The following is a 17,848-nucleotide window of genomic DNA, read 5'->3' as shown; positions in this document are numbered from 1 at the left end:
AGGCTGCATCGTATACAGGATCCGCCCATGCTGTAGGGTCTTGAGAAAGAGAATCACAACAATTCTCTTGTTACTGGTAAAGACCACTCCTCGCCAGCACAGCAAACGGGACAGATCAACGGAGAGAGAGGAGACATTGGTGGTTCAGTAGTAGACTTCCACGTGCAAGGGCTGCGTTTGAGGCCCAGGCAACGCACTTCGTGCACAGCCACCGCTCTGTCTTGTGAGTTCTCGTGATGCTGAACAGGCTTCGGGGACCCTTCCAGACTAACCCGGACTGCGAAGGAAGGCCTGGAGAGTGACTATGGAAAATTAGGCAGTGTAAACGCTATCGATCACAACAGCCTGGATCACAACCCATGATGGGGATGATACAGGACCAGGCAGAGTTAGAAACAAGGGGGAGGGGTGGGGGGCAGAAAGCCTGGTTAACACAAGTGTGGGAAACTCAGTCCTGGGTCACGCTTGGCCACAGCTTGCTCCATACTGTAGTGCTTACAACTAGCCGTGACTGACTAAAGTCTATGCTTCCATGTATTGGGGATTTTAAGAAGACTCGTTCTTTATGCTTCCTTCATCACATGTTCTTTGAAGACCGACTTTGTGCCGGACTCTATTCTAGACCCTACAGACACAGCAGTGAGCAAGACACACGGTGCCTGTCCCCTGGAAACATGCATTTCAGTGGAGGAGATTACACTTCTAACACCAGACTGAACAAGGGAAATCCTGACAACAAAATACCACTGTATAGGCCCGTGTGAGATCATTCAGTCCTGAACTTGGAGGGCTCCTAGACAAACCAAACTGAGCCCCTGACCATCTGTGGTCACTTCAGAGGCACTGCCCATGAGGGCGTCGTGGTAATGAATGGATATTGACATCCATCCTGTCTACAACGTTATAAGAGCAGCTCTCTTTCTGTCTGTCTGTCGTGGGGACAAATAGACACACACCCTGTCTATTTGTGTGGTCTACCAGAGCATTATTCCAAGTCGTACACATGAACATGTGTTGGGATTCCCATACGTTCACAGCTTATTATAGTGTCTTTGTTCCATTGTTTAAAAATCATAATAGTAGTGAAAATACCAGAACCACCCTAACAGGTCCTTCTCAAATTCATGGGTGATGCTAAAGAACTCATGGACTGGATCGCAGTAGGGCGGATCTGGCTCCAGCAGGAGGAGAATTCAAAAACCTACACTTGGAGAAGAATCTGCCCACACCTTTTACGCTCCAAGGCGCTGGGTAGATGGAAGAGATGAGGACAGTGAATACACAGATACATCACAAGGCAACTCCTCAGGGTTGGCGGGGAGGGAGAAGCCGGCCAGATATGCCACAGAGAATGCTACAAGACGGGATGCTGTACGTGCTACATGCTTTCTGGCACCCGTTCCGCCTCAGCCTGGCAGTTTGGGCTGAACACTTGTCTCTAGTCAGAGCAGCCGGGGGGGGGGGGGGGGGGGGATCAGAATGAATTGTAAAGCAGCCCAGTGCCTCAGTGTGTAAACACGGGTCTTTCTTATGAGGGTGGCAAGGAGCTAGCTGCACAACTTACCCACTGCAGCCTCAGCCCCAGATTTGGCCAAGGGACTACACTTCCTACTGGGATCTCAGCAAAACCAAAGGCAGCGCTCTCCACAGAGGACCAGCGAGGGCCATCAACACAACTCTGCAGAAGCTCCTCTGTGTTGCCTGTATCTAAATCTTCAAGGGAGCTTCCGAGCCAGAAAGACAAAACTTCCAAATAAGCTGACAGCCTCTACGTGTAGTGGCCAGACAGCTCAAAAAATCACATTCCGTGCTATGGATTCCCATGTAGTTCAATGGCAATGAAGCTTACTTGGATTGCTGACAAGAGGACGTTTTAGAAATTGTCATTTAAGTCGGGACTCCAGAAAGAAACACAGCACAACAACACCACCACCCCCGTGTTGCTTCCCCTTAGAAATTTCAGACATGTGAGTTGGGGTGTGGCCCCCTCTCAGCTACAACCAGTACAAGTCGGTACCTTTATTTGTTGTACATGTATTTGCATGTGTGGGTGTTTGTGTGCATGCGTGCACTTTTCAAAACAATAACTGCATCACCACAACCTGGTGGGAAGCCTGATTTCCCATCATTGTCCTTGAGAGAATCAGAGACTGTACTTGCAGAGAAACTGTTGTGTCAAAGTCCCCACTAGATAGCCAATGCATGACTACTGAGGAATTAGGGCAGGGGTCTCCCGGCTCTGCCTGGTCAACCGGGAGCAAATAGTTAATGCGCTTCCATCGCTACAAGCTTTCTGATTGGAGGGTTAAGAAAACCTTGTCCTGGCAAATATCATGTACTCCCAAGCCCCTTGGTAGCCCCCAAGAGCTCAAGGGAGTGAATGAAACTGGGGGACTTCTTGAGGTCTCAGGAATCAGGGCACTGAGTTCCAACAACACCTTCCTTCACCATTAAAAGCATTGCTAGGGGAAAACCCAAGGGCAAATGCCTCTGATCCCCACTTTCTCCCAAAGACTTTTTCCTTCTTGTACACTGTTTCAGACTCCAGAGTATCCCGAGAACATAGCAGAAACTGACCTGGGCGGGGTAGAGGGGGAAGAGAAGAGAATTCGGACACGGGACACGCTTTTTAAATTTGAACCACTGATGCAGGAAGAGAATCTCTTCTTTTGATTAGAAACGTCTCACCTGGATCCTCCCCCCCAAAGGTTTCTCCAGTGGCAAGAAGCCTCCTTGCCTGATGAAGGACAACTGCCTCATGGAAAGGCATCTCCTTCCTCCACCCACTCCCCTGTCCCCCACCCCGCACCAAAAAACGGCATAACTTGAAAATAACAAGACATCCGAGGCTCTCCAGAAAAAAAGCCTTGACTCTGTGGCCGGGCGGCAGAGACTGTAGCGAACAGAGCGGCAGCTGTGGAACTTCTCGGACTGTATTTATTTAAAGGGCCCTGCGGTTGGGGCTGGGTCTTGGTAGTAAAAGGAGGGTGGGAACGGGAAATGGGGAAAGAGAGCTGAAGGGATTTACTTACAGTCCTCGGAGCCTCAGCCAGATTTTCTCGATCTGTTCGGGTTGCAGGTATTTCAGAGAGTTGCTCTCAAATTCTTCAATCTCCTTGGTGGGCGACTCCATGGCTGCAGGGATCACCGCGAGTGAGGAGGAGAGAGTTTGGGCGTCCCCTCCGGGTGCTCCCCCTCCCTGGAGCCCAAGCCCAGACTTAGATCGGCTCGGATCGCAGGGGACCCCCTGCTCCAGGTGCGCCCTGGGGCAGCTGTGGGTCCTAGCCAGGGTCCCACACTAATGCTTCCAATTCCGAAGCCAACCGGGAGGGGGGCAGGCGAGGAGGCTGGGTGGGAAGGAGAGGAAGCGAGGGGGGGGGGGGGGCAAGGTGAGGAGAGGCTGGGAGAGAGGAGAGCCAGCAGCTGGCCGAGGCCGGAGGTGGGGACCCAGGCTGCCCACCCCATAGGGCGAGCCTCCCCTCCCCAGCGCCCCCCACTCCATCCGGCTCTCTCTCGGCCCCCCCCCCCCCTGCCCGGCGCGCCCCCATGCCTGCACTCACCGGCAGCTCTGCCCACAAGTGAGCAACTGACCCCTGCGGGGGAAGGTGCTGCAGGCGCAGGGGACAGGCGTCCGGTCCGGCTCTGTGGACGCCCAGGACGGACCCGCGCGCGGTGCCCGCAGCCCGCCGGGCTGGGCTCGCCGCTTCCAGCCCTGCAGACCCCACTTCAGGTACAGCGGTGCAGGACCCCCAGGGGAGGGCGCTGATGAATGGCTCCTGGGCGCTGAAAATCCCAGGACAGGAACTAGGTGTTCTCCAGGAGAGCCTGGTACAGACACCCCGGAGTCTCCGCTTGGATCTTTTATTTACAGCGCGCACTTACACGCCCGCGAGCGCCGGGTCCATTTTGAAATATTAAAGCAAGTGACAGGCGCTAAAGTTGTTACACATCACACTTAGAAAGTCCTCGTATTTTCTTGCTAATGGGAGTCTCTCTCTCTCTCTCTCTCTCTCTCTCTCTCTCTCTCTCTCTCTCTCACACACACACACACACACACACACACACACACACACACACACACACACACACACACCATGATATATAAAGGAGTAGCAAGAAGAAGAACTGAGGAAGTAGAAGTTCCCGCTGGGTAGTGTCAATGAACTCTTCAGGGGATCCCTGATGAGTGAGGGGGCCTATAGTCTGGCAGAGTGTCAGCTTCCCAAAGTTAGGACCTGACTTCAGTGTTACCCTAGAGGGAGACTTGGGAAAGAGACCCAGGACCAAAAGACAATGAGAAAACGAAAAAGAGAGGCAGGCTCAAGCAGATTGCTGCCTTAACCACAGAACTGATGGGCAAGCTCCAGCCAGGCTAAGCGGCCAGCACTGCCTTCCAGGAAGGGTCAGAGCTGGCCCTTAGGATTCTGAGCCTCAGCTTGCAGCACGCCCTGGACCTCACTGTGTTTTCCTCGGTGGGCAGGTAATGCTGCTTCACTCACAGCCGCAGTGTTCTGCTCATTTCCCTCAGATAGTTGTCAGGAAAGTAAAATACGCGTAAAACGTACCCACTTCTCCAAAAGCAAAATAGACTTAAAGGTGAGGACTACCTTTTCTGTATTGCACACACGACGGAACTCCTTCATTTGACCTTGACAGTAATACAATGATGGTGTCTTCATCTTGCACACACACTTGCCTGTTCAGAGATCACCTGCCACACATGAGTGGTGAGCACAGCAGGTGAAGTGACCGGGAAGGTCCCTGACTCTCAGGAAATGACAGATCTGCTTCATCCAAAATGCTTGCCTACTCAACTGCCACAGCGGCCGAAGACGCCTCATTCAACCTTAAAGATTTTCAGGTAAACTGGACCATGTTAAGGCACTCTTGAGCCTGGAAGGTGCCAGGGGGTTGGTGATCGGCTGAGAGCTAAAGGTTGGCAGTTTGAACCCACCCAGCAACTCTGCTGAAGCGAGCCCTGCTGATGTGCTTCCATAAAGATGACAGCCAAGAGAAGCCTCGGGAGCCATTCACTCACAGCCCCAGGAAGTCCTACCAGTCAGACTCACCATCAAGCAGCCAGTGTGGGGCTCATTTACCTACATTCATCACCTCAATCTCTCGCCCACCGGCCTCCCAGCTCAGAATGGTGACCTGGGGAAGAAGGACACCACACCTGATTTCAGCTACCTGTTTGGGGTGCAGAAGGCACAAGCACGGTCCCCGTAACCAAGTACGTCCATCAGTTTATCCCCCCCGTTAGACAGCTGCCAGAATAAATGTGTAGCCCTGCTGGTAATGACACTTACGAGCAAACGGGTATTGGCAGCAACATCCTGTTGTCTGAACACTATTCTGAGAGTTTGAAACTCACGTAGTACAATAACTCCAAGAGGCAGACAATCTGATTATCATCCCCATTCCACCAGAAGAAAGCCGAGGCATGAGAGCCGAAGGGAAGAAGACAGGTGTGTGAGTTATGATTCAATATCTGATCATCTTATCATCCTCTCCTATTTTCCACAGCCACAAAGTAAAGCAGTGAAAGAAAAAAGATTTCCTACGTTCCTCCCCCATCATGATTCGGGGGGGGAGGGGGCGCATCTGGAGAGACGTGAGAAGAGGAAGTGCTGGAGACAGAGATGAATGTTGCTAACTGCCTACTTTAATGACATCAAACTGTCTTCAAGGGCTGGCCCGTGATGGAGACATAGAATGAGAGGGAAAGGGGGGAAATTCACCTTCCTGCCCCACACCGTGCCCATGACTTTGTGCTACCCTCAGTGGGATTTGGATTGAGTCAGAGAAGAGAAAATGTGTGTGTGTGAGGGGGCAGGGGGTAGAGAGAAAGATATAGCCATGGTAATTAGAGAGAGAGTCCGCAAATTATTCTTTAACACAGTTCTGAAGCATGGCTGTTTCTTTTCAGTGAAATCTAAAAATCAGATATGTATTAGAAAGTCCACAGAAACATAACTTTGCTGTATTTTAAAGCCATCACAGTTTGGGGAGCTGAAAAGGACCTTAAAGATAATCTAGGTTTGAGGTTTTCAGTTTTATTAAGTAATAGAATTTTTAACTAAAATTGTTAAAAATTCCAAGGCTGTCTCCCTTTACCCATGTTTCTGTTGTCCAGCCCCCTGGGGGGTGAGCATGCTATATGCTGATCATTGCTATCAGTTCCTCCCTTTCTCCCCCCCACCTTCCCCTACCTTCATGTATCGCTACTCCCATTACTGTTCCAGAGGGGTTTATCTGTTCTGGGTTCCAGACAGCAGATGGCGTAAAATATGATAGTAACAATCTTTTATAATTTATCAAGGGTTCCTGAGAGTGTGTGTGGGGGGGGGGGTTGAAGAAGAGCTAATACCAAGAGCTCAAGTAGAAAGAAAATGCTTTGAAAGTGATGATGGCAATTTATGCACAAATGTGATTGATACAAGTGATGTGTGGATTGTGATATGAGCTGTAAGAGCCCTCAATAAAATGATTTCTTTTTAATTCCAAGGCACACACCAGCTTTTAAAAACAAAGGAAGATCTGCTCCAGATGAACGGGGAAAGGGGATCATCAGTACTCCAAGGCAGGGACCCCCACTCAGAAACTCCTTCACCCCAACTCTGAGCGCCCAACCCATCCACTTCACAGTTAAGAAAACTGAGGGGCAAAGCCCAAGAAGTAACTCTGAAATCCCTGCTCCCCATTCGGGTTGCTTTCTGGATCACATTAGAAAATAAAATTGCCTTGTAGCAAGAAAATGTACTATTTTTAGGTGCCCACATTTGCCTGTCACTCGGTTTTTATTCTTTGCTTACCTGTCGCAGTTACAGCAATGTTACAAACCACAATCTCCAGTCCCGTCTGCTGAGAGCCCAGCAAAGCAGAGGCAAGCCGCCCCAGAAATACAAGGACTCAGAAAACACAATGCTATGTAACAACTTTGCTTTGGAGATTAATTTCTACTTTAACTTTCTAACCCAGCACTTTAGAAGACTCCCGAGTCAGATACAACTAAATACACGAAAACCCATGCACACAGATGCATAAGCATATATACTCATATACATATATGCAAACACAGATATGTATAACTGATTTTTCAATATATTCCCCAAATGCAGATGAAGAAACTTAGCCCAAATACTAGCAAACCTCGGAGCCATCAACATTCACACAAAACTTTGCAGTATTGAAATGTTATTTGTATGTCTGTGAAATTGTTGAAAACAAATAGTAAAATTTTTTTTTAAAAGCCAAAAAAAGTTACAATGGGCTCTATTCCAACTCATGGTGACCTGTTGTTGCTGCTGCTGCTGCTGCTGCTAGTAGATGTCATGGAGTCAATTCAGATGCATAGTGATCCCTTGTTCAACCGAACCAAACATCACTCAATCCTATGTGAGCCTCACAATTGTTCTTAGCCCATGGATGGAGCCACTCCATACATCAATCTGGTCAAAAGTCTTCCTCTTTTTTTGCTCCCCCACGACTTTACCAAGCACAATGTCCTTCTCCAAGGATTGGTCTCTCCTGACATGTCCAAAGTACTTGAGAAGAAGACTCAGCATCTTGGCCTCTACAGGACGAGGTAACCCTGTGGAACAGACTGCAAATTCCCCCAAAGGGTTTCCCAGGCTGAAATCTTTAAGGCAGCAGACTGCCAGTTCTTCCTCCCAGGGAGCTGCTAGTGGGTTTGAACTGCCAGTCTTTCAGTTAGCAGCTGAGTACTTCAACCCCTGTCTTCATGGTTTCTCACCATCAGCATTATGTAGCATCAAAAATAAGAAGAGTGTGAAGTATCAGACAGAGGTGAAGTTCAAAGAGATGCTTGATGACATTCTGAGGGAGTGGCAATCAAGCTTTACAGGCATTGGAATGACCCCTGGGGTCCTTTTTGTCTCTAAGATCTCATGATACAAGATCAGCCGCAATAAGCTCTACCTGTTATTGAGAATGAACTCCCTGGTGTCAGTCACCATTATAGGCACACCACGAGTTGGTCCCTCAGCAAAACACACTAAAGGATAGTTGTAGCCTCTTCACGGTGCAACAGATGAGATGCTCAACAGGTAAGAGGAAGGTTGGCAGCTGGAACTCAGCCAGTTGCTCACTGGAAGAGAAATCGCGTGACAGGCTTCTGTAAAGATGAGAGCAGAGAAAACCCTACTGAGGGCTTCTGCTTTGTCACATGGGGGCCCTATGGGTTCTAGTTCACCATGAGACACCACCGAACAACATTGACAAAGGAAGACAGAAGAGGCTCCCAAAGAGCCGATGAATTTTGCCAGGGCCCAGTAAGCCACAGAGCCAGGTTTTGCACCCAGGGCAGAGTACAAAGCTTGTGGTTTTTCTCCTTTGCGATAGACCACCTCCCTGAAGACGTACTCACTGCCATCAAGTCCATTCTGACTCACAATGACCCTACACAGCAGAACTTCCCCTGCAGGTTTCTGAGGCTCAATCTTGACAGGGGTAGAAAGCCTCATTTTTCTCCCATAGAATAGCTGGTGGTTTGGAAGTGCTCACTTAAAGATTAATAGTCCAACTTGTAACCCATTACAGTACCAGGGGTCCTTAAACCAAACTATGTCACGAATTGATGATGACTCATAACAACCCTACCCTACAAGACAAGGTAGAACTGCCCTGGTGAGTTTCTGAGACGGTAAATCTTTATAGGATAGAAAGTAGAGCAGCTGGTGGTTTAGAACTACTGACCTGGTGTTGTCAGCCCAATGTGTAACTCATTACACCACCAGGGCTGAAAAGACTACAATTAAGGGAAGGGGGTGTTACTACAAGGATTAGAATTAGGAAGTCTACACAGTGACGTGTGAACTGCATCTTGAGGCTGGAAGAGTAGAAGTTGCTGACATGGAAAGCAGGTGGAGGATCATCATTCCAGAAAGAGATCACTGAATGACAAAAGACACCAAAGCATGTGGGGGAGGGGGTGTCCAGCCACCCTCAAATAGCTTTGTGTGGCTTTACTAAGGTGTGTGACTCAAGAGAGGAGCAAACTCTAGAAGGTCAGCCAGAGTCACTGTGGGTCCTTGGGCTGTCCCCTGCAGGTGCTGGGAGCCATAGGCTGTTCTGCACAGGGGATGGCAGGTGAGGGTACCTGCTGCCCTGGGTATGCTGTGCTTCCTGCATTGAAACTAGGTCTCCTGAAGCCTGTGATGGGGTCATGCAACAACCACCAGGCAGATGATGCCATTGGCTCTGTCTGAGGTGTGCAGAGAGCAAGCGCACCCCAGGCTCTGCAGCTTACAAAGAAGGACGAGCAGGACCAACATGAGTGACACAGTCAGGAAAAGGAAAGCCCTGTTTCCCCCTGAGCATCCGTTTAGCAGGTCCTGGGTTCTGACAGCTTGCTTTGACCTCCAGGAAGCCAGCCTGTGCCCTTGATCCAGTTTAACAACTTGGCAGCAGCATCCGCAGCGTCTGTTGAGGGGGAATCCCGGAGAAGCATGCAGGGCATCATCGGAAGTAGCACCATCGGGCACAGCAGCCCCTCCCTCCCGCCCACAGCAGATGTGAGATGCTCCCGGAATGCACTGTCAACAGAGGCTAGTCTCTCCCACTGGTTTCCCTTTGAAGCACGGAGCCTTTTTGGTGACACTGCCACCAGTAAGAGCTTCTCTGTTTGCTTTTATGATTTGTGGCAGACGCTGTCCCAGAAAGAAGCCATGGGCTAGCTAAGCCACCACCTGCTACAGGGCACTGAGCACTCAGCCTCGGAACCCCATGCCCAGAGAGTGGCCCAGAAAGGTGGAGGCGAGGAGACGGAAGAAGGGGAAGGAGACATTACCAGATGGGGAAACCTACTGGAACCTGCCTGTGACTCACAACTTTGACCTCTCTCTGTGATAAGTTCCTTCCGCTTCTCTGATGTTATTGCTCTCATTGGTGCCATCAAGTCGGTTCCAACACATAATGACCTGATGCACAACAGAATGGAGCTCGGCCTGGTCCTGGGCCATCCTCACCGTTGTTCCTCTGCTTGAAGCCCATTGGGGAAACCACTGTGCCAATCATCTTAGTTTTGCGGGGCCAACACGTCACCTGTAAGAAGGTATGGGTGGAGGTTAGCCTATCAATCAGGTTGCAGCTTGATGACCTCATTTGAAGGTGCCACCATGATAAACAGCTCTCTGGAGGTGGGTCATGCGCTCTCTCTCTCTCTCTCTCTCTCTCTCTCTCTCTCTCTCTCTCTCTCTGCGTTCACCTTCATACGGACAAGTCACGCAGAGAGTTGCTGAGACCTGCAAGAGCCCCTCTCTTGGCTTAACCTCCCTGTTGACTTCGAGCCGTGCTGATGGCAGCCAGAACCCCAGAGATGCATCCATTGCCATTGGATCTACAAGACTTTGCACCCACCGGCCTGCATTCTGCATCATTGCATATAGCTGTGTGAGTCTGAAAAGGGATTTATGGATTAGTACTGGACTTGTGGACTAGTATTGGATTTATGGACCTGATCTGGACTGGGCTGGGGTGTTTTCCTGACGTATAACTACTTCTTGATACAAAGCTCTCCCTTACACATGGGAGACTCTGGATTTGTTTCTCTAGGACATCCGGCCTAACACACTCTCTATGGGAGATTTGATGTGGTCACCATTGTTATTGCTTTCTGGGGCCTGCAAGGCCGTTCAATTCACAGCGACCCTGTACACAACAGAATGAAACAACACTTCTCGGTCCTTTGCCATCCTCACAAATGTCCATATAGTGAAGCCCATTGCTGTAGCTACTGTATCAATCCATGTTTAAGGCCCTTCATCTTTTTCACTGTCTCTTTAATTTACCAAGCATGATGTCTTTCTCCAGGGACTGAAAACACATCCAAAGTACATGAGCCGAAGCCTCACATCTTTGCCTCTAAGGAACATTCTGGCTGTACGTCCTCCAAGGTAGATCTATTTGTTCTTTTAGCAGTTTATGGAGCTTTCAATATTCTTAGCCTGCAGCATAATTCAAATGCGTGATTCTTCTTCAGTCTGCCTTATGCAATGTCCAACTTCCACATGCAATTGAATATATACCATGTCTCGGACCAGACACACCTTCATCCTCAAAGTAGCATCCTTTGCTCTTCTACAACTTAAAGGGCTCTTTCCCAGCAGATTTACCCAATGCAACGTTTAGGTTGCGCTCTTGATTAGTGAGAGGCAAATGGTGGAGTATAGTCACAGCGGGAATTTGTTTCTTTTTCATTTGAGAGAATAGGTTGTAAGAGGCTTGGGTAAACCTGGCCTTGAAGTTATCTTTTTCAACATGTGGGAAAATCTACTCAAAAATGATGCCAACTCGGATAATACCATTGAGAAGTATGAGAGAGAGAGAGAGAGAGAATTAAACTGGTTGGAGCACCTTGGCCCTGCCATTTTTGAAACCAGGATACCCAAGGACTTTAGGTTATATGAATCAAAAAGATACTTCTGTTTTCTTTCCACATAAGCAAGTTTGAGTCAGATTTCTACCCCTGGCAATTAAAAGAATCCTAACTAATGAAAGTCCTCCCTTAGAGGAGCGTTAAAGACGTTAATGAAACAAAGGGTGAGTAGTGCCTTACACATGGGAGGATTTTAATAAAAAGTAGTTCCTGCCCAATCCCCCACCTTCTTCTCAAGGCTTAAGGACATGAGGGGAATGGAAATCGGGAAACAAAACAGGAAGCTGGGAGTGGCCAGAGCACCCAAGGTGAATATGCTGTCGTTAGCTGCTGTAGAATGGGCTCCAGCTGAAGGTGACTCCATATGTACTGGAATGAAATGCTGTGTCACTCTTAATTGTGGATCAGGCCACTTGTGAAACATAGGGTTCCTAGTGACTGGTTTTCAGGAGACCGCCAGGCCTTTCTTCCTAGTCTATCTGAGTCTGGAAGCTCTGTTGAAATATAGTCAGAAGCCTCCACTTATGTGGCTGGCAATGATCCCAGGTCTCTTGCAAGGAAGGTGAGGATTCTACCCACTGAACCACCACTGCCTCCCCCCAGCCCGACCCCCTGAGAGCGCCCATAGGTGCTCTTGTTATCTTGATAAAGCATCATGACATGGCACCAAAATTTTATTGCAACAACTTTTTAATAATGATGTATCAAAGCATTGGCGAATTACTCGCGTGCTTCATTATCCCCATCTTATCCCCATGTGGTGGCCGTGGGCTGAGAGGTTGACAGCTTCCCTTGTATCGGTTAGTGGCAGAGCAGGAAGACAGTGTGGGCATCCTCACTTCTGGCCCCTGTGGCCACTCTGCCTCTCAGAACGCGGTGCCAACCCAGCAGAATTAACTTGGCTATACTAATGAAATTGAATTTTTTGTTCATGTAAAACTGCTGATGCTACATTCAGCCAAATTCTGACCCAAATGCACATAAATCAGCCGTTGTTCTTCCTATCGCTACAAAACAAATACAAAATATGAGAACTTTCGTAGTGGAAGAGCATCTCCTCAAGTCATCAGACTCACTGTCATCAAGTTGATTCGGTCTCATAGCGACCTACAGAACAGAGTAGACCTGCCCTCTTTGAATTTCTGAAGCTTCAAATCTTTACTGGAGCAGAGAGCCGCATCTTGCTCCCACAGAGTGGCTGGTAAATGGCTGACCGTGTGGTTAGTTAACCTAATAACCTACTGCATCACCAAGGCTTCCGGAAAGGGATCTTAGCAACCTCGTAACCCAAGCGCAGAGTTAGCTGGATAAATTCTGAGTGGCCTGAAGGAAGAGGTTCTCTTGGGAAGTGGGTAGAATTAGGGAAGGAAGGTTCCCATAAAATAGAGATGTGTGTGATAGGTGGAAGGAAGCGAAGAAGAAGACAGAGGTTGGATTTGCTGATTAGTATGAGCCTAGAATACCATATGAAGGCTGGGCATGTTTCTCATGCTCTGGTCAATAGAACAAGGAGTCTGGTTGGGGCTGAGAGTTCGGCGTTGGACTGCGAACCACAAGGTCGGCTGTTCAACCCAACCAGTAGCTCCTGGGGAGAAAGATGAACCAGTTTGCTCCCATTACGACGTACTGTTAGGAATCCTATACACGGTCACTGTGAGTAGGAATCAACTCATTGGCAGTGGGTTTAGGGATCAATAAAACCCCAAACCAAACTCACTGCCATTGAGCCAATGCTGACCTTAAGAAACCCTATAGGACAGAGTAGAAGTACCCTGTGAGTTTCCAAGGCTGTCGCTCTTTATGGGAACAGGGAGCCCCTCTGTCTCCCTGGGAGTGGCTGGAGGTCTGGAACTGCTGGCCTTCTGGGTCCCAGCCCAACTTGTAAGCACTACCCCACCAGGAGCTGATCAAGAATCATGGAAAGTGTTGAACAGGTAGGTAGTAGATGCAAAATGGGCCTGTGGTTTAATAAATGCAATTTCTAGAGAAGATAAAGAGTTTTTCGGGTGTTTTTTCCCAAAAATTGTTTCTGATCCCTGACGAGAGATGAAGATTTGTAGCTTCTTCTTCTGATGTCTGAGGGAGGGGGGTGAAATAGAAGAGGCTCATGAATGACAGAAACTCTTAGATTCATTCTTCACGACTCCTTCAATCATGTTTTTCTACAACCACCCCCTGTTGTAGGCACACTATGTGCCGGACATGCAGGGAGTCCATGGTAATAGTCCCATCCCCGCACTGTGGACATGCAAGCTTGATGAAAGCAGGCACTAAATAGATTGGAAGACAGCAATTATGTCGCTGTAAACGTTAAAATGCTGATAAATAGGAAAATAAGGGGTGTACAGAACTGAGGGCACGGTTGGAGGCCTGCTCACATGTGTGGTGGTTCTGCTAGTCATTGCTATGTAGCAAACCGTCCCTCAGATGTGGTGCTTAAAACAACAGCAAGCCGTTTCTCTAACTCTAATTCTGTGGTTGAGGCCGCAGTCCTTCTGCTGGTGTAGTTTGGGGTCTTTCATAAAGCAGTAGTCAGATGTGGCCTGGGTCTAGAGAACCCCATATGGATTCACTCGCATGTCTGGTGCTTTGGCCTGAACAACTGAAAGGCGGGGCAGGCCCTCTCCCTCCCCACATGACCTCTCTACATGTCTCTCCACGTGGCTGCCTTGGGCTTCTTGACATGGCAGCTAAATTGCCAGAGCAAGTGTTCCAAGAGGAGGAAGCAGAAGCATCACTTCCACCTCATTGAACTGGTGACAGCAGTCACAGGGCTGGTTTGGGGGTTTACTTAAGACAGAAGCAGGGTGACACCGATTGTGCAGCCAACATTACTCACTGAGATCAAGTCTATTCCAACTCATTGCGACCCTACAGGCCAGGCTAGCACTGCCTCGTGAGTTTCTGAGGCTGCACCTGTTTAAGGGAGTAGCAAATCTCACCTTTCTCCTGCTGAGAGGCTGGTGGGTTTGACCTGCTGACCCTCTAGTTAACAGCCCAACGTGTAACCCACCACACCACATGGGCTCCTTACACAGAAACCACTTATCCACCCATATGGTCAGAAAAGGAATCTGTTAGGAAGTGCCCACTGAGCCGAGCCCTGAAGGAGAACAGTGAGTCAACCTGTAAAAGTAGGAGGACAGTTCTGACAGGAGGAAACCACGGGTGCCAAGACTCCGGGCCAGATGAAGTTTGCTGTGTTCAAGCTCGCTTTGTTGCTGGAGGCATGTGGACAAGGAAGAGAGGGGCCTGTACTGAGGTCAATGAGGCTGGTGTGGGGACAGTGGAAGGTTAGATCAAAGTCTTAAAGGTAGATTCAAGGGTTGTAGTTTGGGTCGTGTAAATGGTTAGCATGCTCAGTTACTGAACAAAAAAAGGTTGGTGGTTCAAGTCCGCCTATAGGTGACCAAACAGAAAGACCCATCAATTGACTTTAGAAACACAGTCCTTGAAGAAGTCTATGGAGCTCAGTTCCACTCGGACCCACAAATGTTCCCCGGTCTAATTAGCATTACTAAGTGATCTCAAGAAGTAATCCAGTGTGTGTGTGTGTGTGTGTGTGTGTGTGTGTGTGTGTGTGTGTGTGTATCTAGAACCTCCCAGGAACATTCAGTATATAGAATGAATTCATCAGGAAGGATGAATTTTCCTTACTGTTGGTAGGATTTTTCTATTGGTAGGATTTTTTCCTGTTGGTAGGATTTTTTTTAAATCATTGTATTGGGGACTCGTACAACTCAACACAATCCCTGCATACATCCATTGTGTCAAGCACATTTGTACATTTTTTGCCCTCATCATTCTCAAAACATTTGTTCTCCACTTAAGCCCTTGGTATCAGCTCATTTTCCTCCCGCTCCCCCTCCCTCATGAACCCTTGATAATTTATAAGTTATTATTATTTTCTCATATTTTATACTGTCTGGTGTCTCCCTTCACCTACTTTTCTGTTGTCCGTCCCCCAGGGAGGGGGTTATATGTAGATCCTTATAATCGGTTCCTCATCTCTACCCCCACCCTCCCTCCACCCTTCTAGTATCACATCACCACTCTCACCACTGGTCCTGAAGGGTTCTTCTGTCCTGGATTCCCTGTGTTTCCAGTTCCTATCTGTATCAGTACACATCCACTGGTCTAACCGGATTTGTAAGGTAAAATTGGGTCATGGTAATTGGCGGTGGGGGTGGGGGGAAGCATTTAAGAACTTTAGGAAAGCTATAAAGCAGCCACTGGTCTGCACTCTCAAAGAGACCATGAACATCCTGTTCATCACAGTCTTAACAGACAGACTGACAAACCGAACCAAGGTGGAAATGTGCTTCCATTGTGACAAACAGATTCCTATAAGCGGGCAGTGGTACTTGATTGATGGAGAGGGATGGGAACTTAGGGGCATGATGTAAAAGTAATCAGAACGCATGCAAAGTGGATCTCACAAGAGACTCGATCTGCTTCTCTGGGGAAGCCCCTCCCTAAATCCAATCAGCTTCCACCTGTGCAGTCAGTCATGTGGCTGCCCCCCAATACCTGACCTCACTAAAGGGAGACATGGAAAGTATGATCCTCAGGGAGACCCAGGAAGCACTTGGGAATTTGCACCAAAATGCTGACATTCCATGAGAATACTGAGTCTTTGGAAATAACACCAATCGAGTAAATTAAGAGACTGCTAGAAGCCATTCTGCTTTCACTGTGGGCAGACCAAGCAGAGCCTTCTAGATCCATTAGTCTCTGAGTAAGAATGATTTCATACTTCCCCTCCTCTCACCTGGCACAAACAGCATTTGTGAGAAGCAGCCCAACCTCCGCCCCACCCCCACCCCCACCCCCTCCGCCATCATATAACACCGCAGACGTCCTGGGCAGAAATCACTTTTGTCAGCCGTGGAGGCACCCATTTTAAATTATTATGGCAGTAATTTCCTGCATCCTCTTGCCATGTACGTAATGAAACCATCAGGACAGGTCATTCTGCCTGATGAATTCCCAGAGCTTTGTGAGGCTGCCCCTTTGGAAGTCCACTGCTGGACATTTCCCGCCACTTCTTGGTATTCGTCTGTTCCCACCAAGGGCTAGAGCCAGCTGCTCAGAGGGGCCATGTAAAGAATGAGCTTTTCTAATCCCCTCTGCTTCCCCTAGCAAAGGCAAACCCTGTTAGGGATTCTTTGACCGAGAGCTGGTCACATACTCCTGGTGACTTCTGGAGCTTTGTCTGATGGCTTAAAGCAGTATCCTCCCCAAAATGAAAGTGTGTGCCAGTCAGAGTATTGGCAGGGAGACTTGCCTCGTTCAGTGTGATTATACATTGGATTAGAATCTCAGTAAAAGCCTACCTGGGAATAGCCCTGGGAACCACTATTTATAAAGGCATCATCATAAACCAACGAAAACATGAAAGAAAGAGGGGAAGTGGAGCCGGTGGGGAGGTTGGAGAAAGGAGAGAAAAACACTCCTAAAGAAGCTGCAGAATACTTCAGGGCAAAAAGACTTCTGAAAATGCCATGATTGGATTTCTCTCTCTCTTTTTTAAAAAACCAATTAAGCAGGTGCTTCAATGTGAGAGCTTATCAGAGTACATGTGAATGCATTATTCTGGGCACCGTGGCTGCAGCCTTGCAAGCCAGCAGCAAGCCAGGATCATTTCTTGATGCTGGAAGCCCCCCCCCCTCCCCCACTCATATCCTCCGGCTGAGCCAGTCTCGCTGGGCATCTGCAAACCTTCTGGACTACCTATGCCAAAGTGACCAGAGCCTCACCGCAGGGATTGGGGGGTGGAGGGAACATTTGTCCCGGCTGCTGCCAGCCCTCCCTCACACCAAATCAATATTCTACCAGAAAGTACTTTCAAGGGAGCCGCTGATAGCACCCTGAGGCTCCATGTGGTGACATAGCCAAGGAAAGGGCCCTCTTTGCCCAGTAGGCACTGAACTCCCTCCTCTGAGCAGCACTTGCCAGTCCATAGCCACGGTGATACTGTGCAGGGGAGAAGCGGGTGTGGAGGAGGGAGGGGCCGTAGAAATAACCCCTGGGGATGACCCAATGTGACACATGCTCCTCACCTTTGAAGGGAAGTAACATTTTGGAGCACAATTCCACGCTGGCCTGCCTCCAAGGGGCACAATCGAGAGAATACCGTTCCTGTTCTCAGCAGACAAGGACCGTGCCGGGTAACTGAAAGTGCACGCCAACATCAATAATGCATCCGGACGGTGGCTGGCATGGTTCTCAGCTATCTGGGTAACTGAGCAGTTGTCAAAATAGAGCTGCTGAAGTCCACGTGTGGACAGAGCCGGGATTGTTACTGAAAGGGCAGGCTTAACCCTGGAAGGGCTCCAGAGGGCATGCTCCAATCTCTCACTCGCCCTCTAAGTGCCAATGCACTAGTAGCCATGGAATGACAATAGTAGTGGTGGCCGTCGTCATGGTAACCACGTCAAAATAGTAGCC

General features: G+C 48.8%; 1 protein-coding gene across 2 annotated transcripts in view; it reads right to left on the bottom strand.

Moving 5' to 3' along the window:
- PDE1C (phosphodiesterase 1C) overlaps positions 1-17,848 on the bottom strand; it is a 537,043-nt gene that overhangs the window by 311,842 nt on the left and 207,353 nt on the right. Inside the window, exon 1 of one of the 2 annotated variants that reach the window (XM_075557556.1) lies at positions 3,033-3,133. The exons of the other annotated variant lie outside the window; for it this stretch is intronic. Within the exon in view, the coding sequence (XP_075413671.1) occupies positions 3,033-3,133 (101 nt within the window). Of the gene's footprint in view, positions 1-3,032; positions 3,134-17,848 lie in introns of those variants that run through there. 2 annotated transcript variants of the gene reach the window in all.

This window comes from Tenrec ecaudatus, chromosome 9, assembly GCF_050624435.1.
Source record: "Tenrec ecaudatus isolate mTenEca1 chromosome 9, mTenEca1.hap1, whole genome shotgun sequence".
Taxonomy (NCBI): Eukaryota; Metazoa; Chordata; class Mammalia; order Afrosoricida; family Tenrecidae; genus Tenrec; species Tenrec ecaudatus.
Note: the sequence above shows the minus strand (reverse complement) of the source record. Positions and strands in the feature narration are given on the sequence as shown.